The sequence below is a fragment of the Echinops telfairi genome, unplaced genomic scaffold (assembly GCF_000313985.2).
Source record: "Echinops telfairi isolate 266 unplaced genomic scaffold, ASM31398v2 ScPeMD7_7469;HRSCAF=8507_0, whole genome shotgun sequence".
In the NCBI taxonomy this organism is placed as follows: domain Eukaryota; kingdom Metazoa; phylum Chordata; class Mammalia; order Afrosoricida; family Tenrecidae; genus Echinops; species Echinops telfairi.
The window spans coordinates 28,424,288-28,438,088 of record NW_022111372.1 but is presented as its reverse complement, the minus strand read 5'-3'; the positions used below and the strand labels follow the sequence as shown (position 1 = coordinate 28,438,088).

The following is a 13,801-nucleotide window of genomic DNA, read 5'->3' as shown; positions in this document are numbered from 1 at the left end:
GTTAATGAACTAAATATGTGGGAGTACTCAAAAAAAACTGGAATTGTGCTACACAAAGTAGAGCTTTTGTAGTACACATTTTTCCCTCTAGGCAAGCATCCAACAACTCCACCTGAGTTAGTGCACCCCATGGCGTCATCAGGGAAGATTCTCTCTGGTCACAGTGAATTTTTTTCGTAAAAGCAGTTTTGCTCAAGCCTCTTTTTTTGTGATGGAAGAATTAAAGAGAATAGCATGCAGCTATGAAATTTTGTTCCTGCTTGAAAAAAATGCCGCGGAAACTGTTGTGATGTTGAACACAACTTACATGGGCAGAGCTATGGGAAAAGCTCGAGTGTATGAGTGATTTTCTCATTTCAAAAAAGGTGAAATGTCAACTGATGACTTCCCGAGCGGAAGAAAATGTCAACTTACAGTGCATTTGGCATTTGTTCCACCAGGTCAGACTATTAATCAAGCTTTCTATTAGAGGTTCTGAAAGAATTGCCTAAGTGTGCAACAAAAAAGGCCTGATTTGTGGTAGATGGGTGACTGGGTTTTGCCACTAAGACAATGCAGCTGGCTCATGCAACCATCTCAGTGCACCAGTTTTTTGGCAAAAACAGCATGCCTCTCTTGCCCCAAGCACCTGACTTCTGTGAATGAAGAAAGGCATGAAAGGGCAGCAATATGACTACGTAGAGAGGTGGAGGGAAAAAAACGAGGGAGGTGCTGTTAGCCATCCAAACAGATGAGTGTGACAAATGTTTCCCAGAACGGAATCACAGATTTGACAAATATATTAAGTGTAATGGAGAATACTTTGAAGGTGATATGGTTGCTTTATAAAAAAATGTAAATACATAGCTTTGAAAGAAAGTCCAGTTTTTAGGGGGTACCCTCTCATAAGCACAGACTCAATATAACCTTCTAGTTAAAATAAAGTTTAAAATAAAATGCAGGATTAATTTTACTCTCTGGTAGACACTATTACTTACAGTAACTATCAGCTTTAATGAGTCTACAGCCAAACTCCCCCTCAACTCATACTTACTTTTGCTCTTTACACCTACAAGCCCTCCCCACCCACTCCCACCCCCCACCCCCGGAGCACACACACATAAAAAACCTGTTGCCCTCTAATTTATTCCAACTCACAGAAACCCTATAGGATAGAGTAAAACTGCCCCACAAGTTTTCAAAGCAGTATTGTTTCTGGAGGACTACTGAGTTAGTTAATTGTGCCAGCCTGGCCGATAATCACATGTGGTGCTGGTTGAAAGGTGGAGGGATAAATGGGTGGTGAAGCTTCGCCTTTCTAGTGCTCGGGTCTCTTGTTTTGTGATGGTTGCATCGGGTGCAGCTGCCTTAGCAGTTCCTTGCTTCAGCTTGCAAGATGGATTTCCTACAAGACATCCCCAAGGAGAAGCCGCATGGATCTATCCCGATGCAGCCCTGGGTGCTGGAGCAGCCATGTGGAGACCCCTGCCAGTGCTGAGATGCTTACACGTTCACTGACTCAGCTTTCCTCCTGTAGTCGGTATTATTGCCTCTGTTTTGTGAGGTGAAGGACTTTGTGGACGTGTTGGGTATGGGTTAATGTTGGACTTGTGGGCTTGGGCAGCATTGGGTTGGGATGTTTTCGTGATGCACATTTTCTCTGCATAAAACTCTCTCTTATACGTGAGTTGCTATGGATTTGTTTCTCCAAAGTACCTAGACTAATACAACTATAAACTATCTTAAGTTCCTAACCTAGAACAAAGTTTGTTTATACCAAAAAATGCTTATACATCAAGAAATCAGGAACTTATTCTACATTACATGCATCCCAATAAATCCTTACTAAAGACAGTGTGGAAAACAAAATTTGTGATGGAGTAGAAGCAATACCTTAGGATGGAAGGAGGTAAAGGGTTAAATGTGGTTTCTATGCAAGCTCATTACTCACCCATTTCTGACAGTTCTATTATATAGCACTCCTCACATCTCTACCTCATCTGACATTTTATTTTTACTGCAATAGAAACCTTACTATTTCCTCACCACCACGACAACAAACAAGGGTCAAAAACAGCAGTAAGAAACCCTAGTGCAAGCTGAGAGTGATGCTGGCTGTGACAGAGAAGGCATGGGTCAACTTCGCTGGGCCATGAAGCTTGGTGGTTTGCAGTTACATAACGAGAGATGCAATTTGGCAGTCAGATGATGTGTTCATCCTCTATTACCACATAATGCCAGTTTTCACCTAATCTGGTCTTTGGAATTTAACCATGTCAGTAAGTGAAGAATAGGTGTACTGTTTTCATAATTAAAAAATAAAGATAGGGAGCAGGGAGGGGGAAAAATGAGGAGCTGACACCAAGGGCTCAAGTGGAAAGCGGGTGTTGTGAGAATGATGAAGTCAACATATGTACTAATGTGCTGGACACAAATGATGTATGTACGGATTGTGATGAGTTGTATGAGCCCCTAATAAATTGATTATTTAAAACAAAGACAAAAAACATAAAAATATCCACAAGACAGCAAAAAACTAAACTTAGAAAACTTATGAAAGTATTTCCAAAGTAATTTTAAAATTAAGTCAACAGGGCATATAAGAACATACCTATATTCATTAGTATAGTCAAAATCTTGTTTATTATGAGTTGGCTTTAGGAAATTACACTCTATAATTCCAACTACTCCAACACCCATGTTATTTGCCTGAAAACCAAACACAGTAAAAAGATGCATTTTAAGCACAAGATATGATGCACAAAATAACACATAAAAATGTATAATTCCTATAAGATATTTTATTCTATTTTATTTCAAATGATTAAGTATCTCCTGAAATTTAGAAAGTCTAGAAAGAATCTCTTATGGGAGTTAACACCAAAATATACTAAGATCTCCCTCAAAAAACATTCCCGATTAACAAATATCCATTTAAGCAACTATTATCACTCCAACTTTAAAAAAGGGAAAAGAGACTACATATACTAAGATGTAATTTCTTAGAGGATAAAAACCACAATGAATCCATCTTAACATCCATGGTGTCCAGTAAAGGATCTGATACATTGTATTTCCTAAATTTACAAGGTAAACGTTGCTATTTATATAGGCAAAAAGTACAATGATTCTACATTTGACCTCATTATATACATCTTTTGTAAAATATACACATCTTTTCAAATAAAAGGCTTACCCTTAGCTGGCATCCAACTTTTTCATAAGCTTTGATAAGTCTATTCCTGTGATACATCATAATCCCATAATGATCTTTATTTCTGCAGTTGAATCCAAATGTAATTCTCACTGTTCTAGTCTTAAAATGTTAAGGAAAATTCTGAACATACCACTTCCCTTTCAACACATATTTTCTATTTCAAAATTGACTAAGTCCAAAGTACATAAAGAATGACAGACTTGTGGAATAAGAACCCATTGTTAGGGGAGGCCAGGGGAGTCAGCCTGAGCTACTGGTGCACCACTAAAGCAATACCAAACAAAGGATACCAAGAACTTGGGCCGATAAACATCTCGTTCAATGTAAGCAAGACTCTTCGAAACTAGCTGTGTTTTCACTTTCTGGCCACGTAAGACAATCTGCATTCTTGGCTTTAGATATAATATACTGCAGTAGGCCTGCAAAGACAAAACAACAATATTTGTCCTTTCCAAATATCAACAGATGTGTTCAAAACTAGCCAGAAATTTCAACAAAAAGAAATAACCCCAGCTTCATAAAGAACCCAATCTCTTTTTTAAAATAAAGTAGACTATGAAGTTGTATTCAGTATTCTGAGTTAATTATTTTCTCCTAAAGATAAATTCAATACGATAAACATGACGCAGATAACAAATCTATTTGTTGATATATTACTGAATGAAAAAGGTTATAAAACAGTATGCACATCACAATCTCAATTTTTTAAAATGTATATGCAAAAGCATTACAGTTTTTAGACTTTTCTATTGAGCACATATATTATTCTACTTTAAAAAGCCATGTTAGTCTGGATATTTATAAAAACAAATCCACAGAAACTCATGTGTAAGAGAGAGCTTTTCTGTTTTTTGTTTTTTGAGAGAGCTTTATATAAAGGTTAAGTGCACATCATGAAAACATCCCAACCCAGTGCTACCCAAGCTCACAAGTCCAACATTAAGCCATTAACCCATATGTCCAACACCAATCACCAAATTCCTCCTCCATCTCACAAAACAAATGCAATGATGCCAACTGCAGGAAAGTTGAATCAGTGAATGTGTAAGCATCTCAGCGCTGGTAGGGGTCTCCACACGGCTGCTCCAGCACCCAGGGCTGTATCAGGGTAGGTCCACATCTTGCAGGAAGTACGCCTTGCCAGCTAAAGCAGGGAACTGGCTGTACCCTGGTCCAACCATCAGAAAGCAAGAGACCAGAGAACTTGAAAGGCGAGGCTCACTGAGCTATTTATCCCTCCACCCTTCAATTAACCCCACATGTGTTCAACAGCCAGGTTGGCACAATAAACTACCTCAAAGCAAAAATGATGAACTTTATTTATTTTTTTTTCAGGGGAGAGCGCTATTTTTTCATGAATTTCATTATATAAAAATAATCAGAATTATCTAATATGAGCAGAAGAGATTATACACACTTGTTCAAGAAAAAGATTTAAATAATGCACCAAGTCTTATACTGAGTAAAGAGCATGTTTTTAAAAATAGTTGGTACAATCAATAGGCATTAGAATGTTTTTAACTCTTACTAAAGGCGATACCTTAATAGTTTGACCAATCTTAATTGTTAAATTATTATTTTTCTGGCGCTGCCTCAATGTTATCAGAGCATTCTGCAGGAAATACATTTTAACAACTCAGAAAGAATAAGTGTATTAGTTACACTCAAGTTACAACTTGAGACTATTAAAAGTGAAGAGGTGGAGTTTAGCCTATCCAGCTTGATGACCTCATTTGGAGTCACTTAGGAGATAAATAGCTCACTGGAGGCCAGATACACTCTTCTATGCTCCGCCTCCCTGGAAGACATTCCTGTTGACAAGCCACATGAGCTATGGTGATGGCAGCCAGAGCCTTGGAGCTGGAGGAGCCACGTGGAGATCCATACCAGCACTAAGATGCTTCCACAGCCACTGGATGCACAATATTTTCCACCCACTGGTCTGTGATCTTCCTGCACTTGGCATCATTGCATGAGTCTGAAGAAGAATTTACAGACTGGTATGGACACATGGGCTAATATAGGACTTACGGACTTGATTTGGACCGGGTTGGGACGTTTTCTTAATATACAATTACACTTTTATACAAAGCCCCTCTTATACACATGAGTGTCTATGAATTTGTTTCTCTAGTCCACCTGGACTAACACAATAGGAGAAAGGTTCAACACAAAACTAAGATCTAAACATTTTTCTTATTTTCCTGATTTCAAAAGAAGGGTACTTTGTTATTTCTCAAATTCATTAATCTTAAAATACTCTGTGCTTCCTTAACTAACTCATTGCCGTGCAACAGAAGCCTATAGGACAGGATAGAACTTCCTCTGTGAATTTCCGCAACTACAATTATTTATGGGAGTAGAAAGCCTCATCTTTAGCCTGATGAGCAGCACGGTAGCTTCAAAATGCTGACCTTTCAGATCACAGCCCAATGCATAACCAACCACTACGCCACCAGGAGTCCTTTTCTACACTTCACAGTGGACTAAAAACCTGTCATCTGCTCTGGCCCCCTTTGAACCAGTTTCATATTTGAGGGAGATTTTCTTAGTAGCTAAGCATCAAGCAAGAAGAACACACTGAGTAGTTTGAGAACAGCAAATACTTGTCACTGTAATTGCCAGGACCTCAGAAAAATGCATATGCCAAACTTGTAATGCCAAATATATCCTCAGCTTTTAATTACAGAGTAATTTTAGGACATAAAATAAAGTGAAATATTAGTATCACATTTTCACTAAGTGACCAAGAAACTCAAGTCCTTTAGTCTAAAAGATAAAATCATTTCTAAGGTCATATTGATAGAGGGGTGAAAGAGTTAGACTTCTATTAATCAAACACTGGAAATGTAACATAGTCTGGGATTTGGTGGGTTGAGATTTAGTTTGTTAAAAGAGACCACAGTGTAACACCCCTCTCCCCTATATTAAAAAAAAATTTCCTTTTAAAGGTGTTAATTATTCAAGGCCTGGGCTTGTGCAAACCGTGTTAATCATTCAAGGATGCTCTAATTCAGGAAAGGCAAAGCAGGGCCATTTCGATACCTTTGGGGTTACACTAAAGGTATCAATAATGGTCTGATAATCTCTTGGGAAAATGTAAACAGTTTTCCTGCAAAACTTGTTCCCTTTTGTCGCATTACTTTAAAATCCTCTTATCAATGTAAACCTGTTAAATACCTCCTGGAAGTATTGCAAAGCTTGTTCCTTGTCAAATAGTTTAAGGTATATACTTTGCTTGATTTTGACTTACGTTTGAAGTAGTTCAGAGGCAACAAACCCAACTGTTTCCTTCGGTCAGTGCTCAGACTAAACTTAAAATCAAGTTGGTCTGTCTCTGGCTAAAACAGTGAAAGGCTCTCCCAGACCCCCTGACAGCTGGTAACAGTATCACAAATATATTTATCACACAATTATATACTGATTCCAGTACTTGCAATTCAAACAACTCAACCACCAAGTAAAAGAACAAGCACTATTAGACCCAATGACCTTGAAACTACAAGAAAAGAGTTTCTCAACAAATAAAACCACCAGTGCATTCACAAAAAGCTTAGTAAATTGGTTCACCTATGAGATTCACAGAGTCCAGCAGCATTTATAATCCAAGCAGATAACAAAAAAATTCTACTAGCAATTCCATCGGATGATGGTTTTCACACTTGCAAAGGGAACCTGAATACATACCCTGAGAGAGTAGTCACTCTCCGGGGCAATTTGATCCATCCTTTCTTGCTTCTTATACCCTTTCTTCCCTGAAGTGTCATCTAAATCCTCAGGAATTCTGATGTCATATTTATCCTTATCAAAATCAAATTCTGTTGCTCCATTTTTATAGCTGTAAAATAATTTTTTGAGTTAAAATTTAACTCAGACCAAGATAAACAAGCAAATACTGTAAGTAGTCAAAAACCAAAGAAACAAAAAAAACACTCCATGTAATGGAGCTAGAAAAAGGGAGGATTCAAAAGCAAGGAGAAAACAGATCACTCATACAAGATAGTAAGAATATGAAATGGTACAGCTACTCTGGAAAACAGGTACTTGAAAAATGAAACTGCCAAATACCCTACCAGCTAACCATTATACTCCTGGGCATATATCTCCATACCACAACTGAAAACTATTACCCTACAAAAGCCTAGATAGAGGAATGTCTACATAGCTTCATTTGCAATAGGCAAAAACTGGAAACAACCAGAAGGTTGACCAAACTGTGGTACATCATACAATGCAATGCTCACTCAGCAACAAAAAAGAACTATGGATAACCTACAACAACCTCCAGGGACTTGTAAGCTGAGGGAAAAAAGCAAATCCCAAAAGGTTTTATTCATACTACATGGTTCCATTTGTATGACATCTAAGCAAAGTCTATAACAAAGTTATAGAAATAAGCAAGCAGGGATCTTGCAGTGGTGAAAATATTCTAGAGCTTGACTACAGCTATGTCAGTATCCTGGCTGAGACATCATACTATAGTTTTGCAAAACATTACCACTGGGATGAATTGGGTAATAGATAAATAAAATAAAATCTATTATCTTTTTTTTTTCATTAAAATATCTTTTTATTGGAGACTCTGACAACTCTTGTTACAATCCATACATCAACTGTATCAGACATATTCATACATATATTCCATTGTTCTACTCTAGACATTTACTTTCTATTGAACCCTTGGGATCAGCTCCTCTTTTCCTCCCTCCCACTCCCCTCTGTATTATTTCTTACTTACTAAATCTCTGTATTAGTTCATCTAATTACGTGTGAATCTACAATGATCTCGGAAAGCTTAATTAAAACAATATAACATACCATGAGGAAGAGGAGGGGCAAGGAAAAAAAAGAATCCCAGAGGTTAGCAATGCACTCAAAAATTTCAGGTTCACCACTATGTGTACTTTATTCTTGTGGTTCCATGTCTTTTATCTCACCATATTACAGGTCAACCTTAATCTTAAATTTAAAAACTTATATTCATAAACAAAATTTATCCTCACAAGATAAAAGATTACAAATTTCAGCAACACAAAAATGTCGTCTTCAGGTGCTAAATCATGCTTCCTTTAGCTGGGTGCCACCCAGTTGATTTCAACTCAGAGCAGCAGCTCCATGTAACGGAGTAGAGCTCCGTTTTCTAGACTGTAATCTTTAAGGAAACAAATTTCCAGGTGTTTCTCCTGCAGTCACGAGGTGGGTTGGGTTCAAAGCACCAACCTTTCAGTTAGCAGCCACGCACTTAACCAATGTGCCACATGGGTTGCTCTACGTCATGCTTAGCTTTCAGTCATGGATAAAGATTGCTTTACCTAGCTTTTATCTTCTGCCCTTTAACAAAAAAAAAAAGAACAAGGAGAGACTAAAGTGACAAAGACCATTGTATGGCAAGGACAGGAAATTTACTTTTAGCAAAGTGACTCTATAATAAATACCTGGGAAAAACAAATCATTAACTAGGCCACAAAATGAATAACCTTTAAAATATTTCAGCTCTATGTAACACTGGATGAACACAAGAAAATCATCTTTACACACGACTTATCAACAACTAGCTGAGTTTTACAATTAATTACCTTCTAAGATTCCAGATGATGATCCTTGTCCCCTTCTTTCCCATAATAGCATCGAGTTCTGCCAATAATTTCTGCTCCGTAGAAAACAGAGAATGTTCCAGAATTGCAGCAAGGCTTGCTTTGGATTCTGTTAAATTAATCATCTGTCGTATATCCTTAGTTAAAGACTAAAACTATTAACGTATTTTTTTTACAATTACAATATGGAGGCATTCTAATTAAAAGAAAAGATTTCCTACATTATTTGCTTTGTTTTTAAATGTCAGTTCAACTTTAAATGAATCGCAAAGGATAAAGCACTGGTAAGCTTATGATTATTCCTAATTTAATAGTTCTCAATATTTGAATGCTATTTATACAGAAGGCATTTTCCTAAATATACCTTGCTTTCATGGTCACTAGTTAACTTTTCCAGCCAGAAAAAAATTTTCTAGACTACAATAAGCCTGAAATCAAGAGAAGCACTGTGGGAGATTCAACATAAAATAGAGCTACTTTAAGGTAAGCACTTTGGAGTCAAAATTCTACTTTGAATAAAAGGAACAACCATGTAGCTTCCCCGGTGAGGGTAAATCCAGCTAGCTGACACAGGCTAGGGCTGGGATAGAAGGTGTGGCTAAGCAAGCAAACACACACAAGGGTTAAGAGGAAAGCAGGAGGATCAAATGGCCAGCATTTCACCTTTTCTAGTTTCTTTGCAAAACCAAAAGGATATGGTGATTGTTGAATGCCACTATTGGGACAACAACATGCTCTGCTTTAATTACTTCCAAGTAGGTCTGAGACAAGAAACCCACGCTCATGCTTTCTCCATTTTTGGTGAAAACAATGGCATCTTTTCCCAATCGCATAGAACCCGATTTGAAGCCATTTCCATACAATCCAACTGGGACATGACCATTCATGGTGACTTTGTCACTGAAGCCAAAGCTAAAAAGAAAAAAAGGTAACTGTCAGGCATATGCTTTAGTTTGGTGGGTTGTTTGCCTTTTTTTAACCATAATGGCAAGAAAAAAGCCTGGGCTGAAATGCTGGTCTCATGCAACCTGTGAACCATCTTGGAAAAGTTAATCTATCTGGATGTGTTTCCAATCTCTGACATGAAAAATCATCAAATCTACATGGTAGGGACATAAAGATTACATGTCCTAACACAGTATCTTGTTGCCTGACAAACCGTAGCTAACGGGCTAGGTAATCATTTGAAATCTAGAGAACGTGAGATTTTGCCTCATCTATCTTTCTCTAAGTGTGAATAATTTCCTTGTTGTACACATACCTACTGTGTGGCCTAATTGCCTATGGTTTTTACTTGACTTTTTGGCAGCATAAGAAATATCTGAGGGACAGTAAGTACCCTTGGCTTCCAAACTCTCCCTCCACCCTCTACCTATACTATACAGTTTAATTTCCGTTTCAGGCACACTGGCTTTTCAGATTTTAGGCTCATACTAACAGACTGCTCTATAACCCTAGAGCCTTGTAGTTTATGCTGCCTCTTCATCTTCTGGGTCTCTTTAAAAGTATTCCCTCTGCAAAAATAATGTTTATTAGAAAAACTGGTTATAACTAATTTACACTACAGCACAATCAACTGATATCAATGTGCTGCATCTGTAAAGGAATGATGGAATTTAAAACAAGTCAAACATAATGCAAGGGCTACAAGAATGGTGACAATCACCTACTATGTACTAATGCAACACTAGCAAATAATGGAGTTGTTTCTTAGAGAATAGATCACCCTTTAGGTATAGCAATGAGTGTTTTTAAAAAACAAAGGAACACGTAGAACACATGCAAACCTTGACTAAGGTAAAAGCAAGCATTTTTAAAAGTATAACAGTTTTACATACCTTAACATTTTATGTAATTTATCGGAAGTCATACCATTCCCATTATCGGTGAATGTCAAGCATATACGGCCATTTATTACTGTCTTGTCAATCCATATCTGTTTAGCATTCACATCAGGATCATACGCATTATCTAGGAAATAGAAGTTTTTCTAAGAAATTTTGATTTTGATTTAAAGAAAAGCAATTAGTTCCAAAGAATCCTTTTACATTCAAGAGAACACCTTAAAGAATTTTATAAGCTGAAATTATTAAGGACTCTTTAAGATTTAAAAACTTAAAAAAAGATTTAAAAACCTGTAACTGTATCCTGTTACATAATCATTCAAAGGCTATTACACAATTAGCCCTTTCCCAAAGCCTTCCGTATGCTATATGATGAGCTAAGCTGATTATCTACTATATTAAAAAAGTGTAAAGGGAGAACGGTGAAAGAAAGGTCTCTTCTGCCCAACAAACCTGCCTAGCTGTCATAAAGGAAAGTTGACATGGAAGGTACACAACAGTCTACTGCTACGAAGATGAAGATTTACCTTCTTCATGTCTGCAAACTGTGGTCCTTTGAAATACAACCAAAGTGTCTGCAGGTTTTTTACTCTTCTATTATTATCTCTGTATCCTCCCCTAATTTTACCATCCTCATTTAGCATACTTGTTTTCTCTCAGAATAAGCAAGTATGAAGGAACACAAAAAAAGAAAAAAGAAAGAAAAAAAATTGAAAAGTAGTCTTGATATAATCAATGTGTGGACCATGGAAGATCCATTTAAATATCCCTAAACCTATAAAGAGGGAGAAAGAGAAGGCTGTCCAATCTGGTAAAGATCTACAACCTCAAAAATCCCAAAGGGGCAGACTTCTCTGTCCTATGAAGGTAACTATGAATCAGCACCAACTCAATGACAGTGGCGGTAAATGACTGAAAATACCTTTTGAGGTATATTTTGAAGTCTTTATATTAATATAAATAATGGTTCTCACACTACCCTTTCATCAGGCAGTCTACATTTAAAAGATCTGCTACTTGACAGAGGACCATGACATACATGTTCAATTGGTCTAATCCCGACCTAGGGCTACAATATGACATTTACTAACAACCTCAGGTTGGGTAGCTCTTTTACACTGCCATAAACAAAATAATGATCACGAATAGCTGTGATGCTGCAGCAGATCCACTCCAGGGTACCACAACCACCCACACCTCGACAGCACATGTTAGCTGGGACACCTACAAAACTGTAACCACCACAGAGCAGGAAGGTACTGAATAGTTCCTTCTCTTTTCTGATGACTTAAGATAAGACCCTTTCTTGATTATAAAGAATCTAAAGTATACCTAAGAATTTCTATTAATGTAATTTTCCTTTATTATCTGTCACTCAAACATAGGTCTAAATTGTAAAAATAATTATGTGTAATAATTATGCCCTATTCAAAAACATGCTCCCCATTGTAATACAAATTTTGTCACTAATTTACCTCTTTTCTTTACCTAAACACTATTAAAATGTGAATTTATCTCTATCATCAACCATATCAGAAAAGCAAGAATTTACTAACACAAGTCTAACATTACTCTTTTTAATACCACAAAAAATGAATCCACTCTGAAAGTTATACATAGATTTATGCTACTGAAACACAAAAACCTTCTTTTGACAACAGGCATATTTCTTTCATTAACTTAAATAAAAATATTTTTAATATAAATGCCTTATGAGTTTAGCAAATCAACTCCTAGACACTATGAAATTCGTATAGTACTAAGGAAGGCTAGTCAGGGATTTGAATAGATGTTACGCTAGATTATCAATAATGTTATTATTTAAGATATGTTGGTTTGTCTTTTTAAGTACATTTGTATATAATTTTTCCATAAGTTTTTTTTTAAACTACAATTGCAAGCAACAAATAAGAAATAAGAGATATGAAATTCCAATTTACATACCTATCAATTCAGCAACTGCACTAAATGGCCAAGTGTGACTAGTAGAATTTGTATGTAAAAACTTCGGGCAGAGCTGAAACAAACCAATGATTCATATAAATTAATCCAGGTTTAACTTCTGAAAAGAACAGAAACCAATATAATTCTCTGTCCCTGAAATTACAGGTTGTTAATGAGTCTTCTTCCATTGGAAGAATTACACTGGCTTAATTATACTGCTAATGAGTTTTCTTCCAATCTTGATGCTGTTCTTCACATAATTCAGTTAACTGCAAGGCCAGTGGTTCAAAACTACAAGGTGTTCTGAAGGAGTAAGATGAGCGGTCAACTCCTAGAAAGATTTATAGTCCTGAAAACCTGTATAGGGTCACTACTCCGGACTCCGTGGCAGAGGGGTTGGTTTGGGGGTTGCCTTTGAAGTGAAAGGTACAAGGCTGAATGAAAAATAAGAATGTCTAAAAATCTTTTAAGATTCATTTAAAAACACTCAATTCTAACTATAAAGAAATCTAAGGAGGCTCCCAAAAGTTTGTGGGAAAATTCCATTATCTTTAAATTTCTTTTGCCTTGAACTTTCAGAAGTCCCCTCATATTAGAATAAAGACAAATAAATACAATCTCTTACTATGTGAAAAGAAAAATAAACAATTAAAGGGCCTTCCAGGCCCAGCATAAAAGCTTGCAAGAGGCCATGTAAGTTACAATTACTCTCTTTTGACCAAGAACAGAGGAAAGAAAACCAGGACAAGGACACGGAATGGACAGCTAATTGCCATGCACAACTGCCTCCTCTGCCATCAGATCAGAAATAATAGTGCCTCCCTAACTAATAGTGCCTCCCTACCATTACTGAACTTTTTGACCTAAGATTCTATTTTTTAAATCCTGATCAAAAGGGGAGAAAGTATGGAGCAGAAATTAAAATTCCTATAGAACCCTGACTTCCTGGTACCAGTTAGGCTATATAAAAGCCACTGCCCTGATGGACATTGGGCCTCCTCTCAAGTACTCCCTCAATACAAAAATACTCTGTTCTATTGAACTGGCATTCCATCATGCTCACGTTCCCGACACAATTGCTGAAGACAAAGCGGGTGCAAAAGCAAATGTGCTGAAGAAAGCTGATGGTGCCCAGCTATCAAACGATATAGCTTCTGGGGTCGTAAAGGCCTGAAGGTAAACAAGCAGCCATCTAGCTCAGAAGCAACAAAGCCCGCATGGAA

General features: G+C 37.0%; 1 protein-coding gene across 1 annotated transcript in view; it reads right to left on the bottom strand.

The window, feature by feature from the left end:
* The window catches only part of MORC3 (MORC family CW-type zinc finger 3), a 52,725-nt gene that overhangs the window by 25,992 nt on the left and 12,932 nt on the right, over positions 1-13,801 (bottom strand). Inside the window, exons 2-9 of the mRNA XM_004696940.2 lie at positions 12,579-12,651; positions 10,629-10,761; positions 9,488-9,702; positions 8,773-8,920; positions 6,884-7,034; positions 3,487-3,615; positions 3,176-3,295; positions 2,591-2,688 (exon numbers count right to left, since the gene is read on the bottom strand). Of these exons, the coding sequence (XP_004696997.2) occupies positions 2,591-2,688; positions 3,176-3,295; positions 3,487-3,615; positions 6,884-7,034; positions 8,773-8,920; positions 9,488-9,702; positions 10,629-10,761; positions 12,579-12,651 (1,067 nt within the window). The remainder of the gene's footprint in view (positions 1-2,590; positions 2,689-3,175; positions 3,296-3,486; positions 3,616-6,883; positions 7,035-8,772; positions 8,921-9,487; positions 9,703-10,628; positions 10,762-12,578; positions 12,652-13,801) is intronic.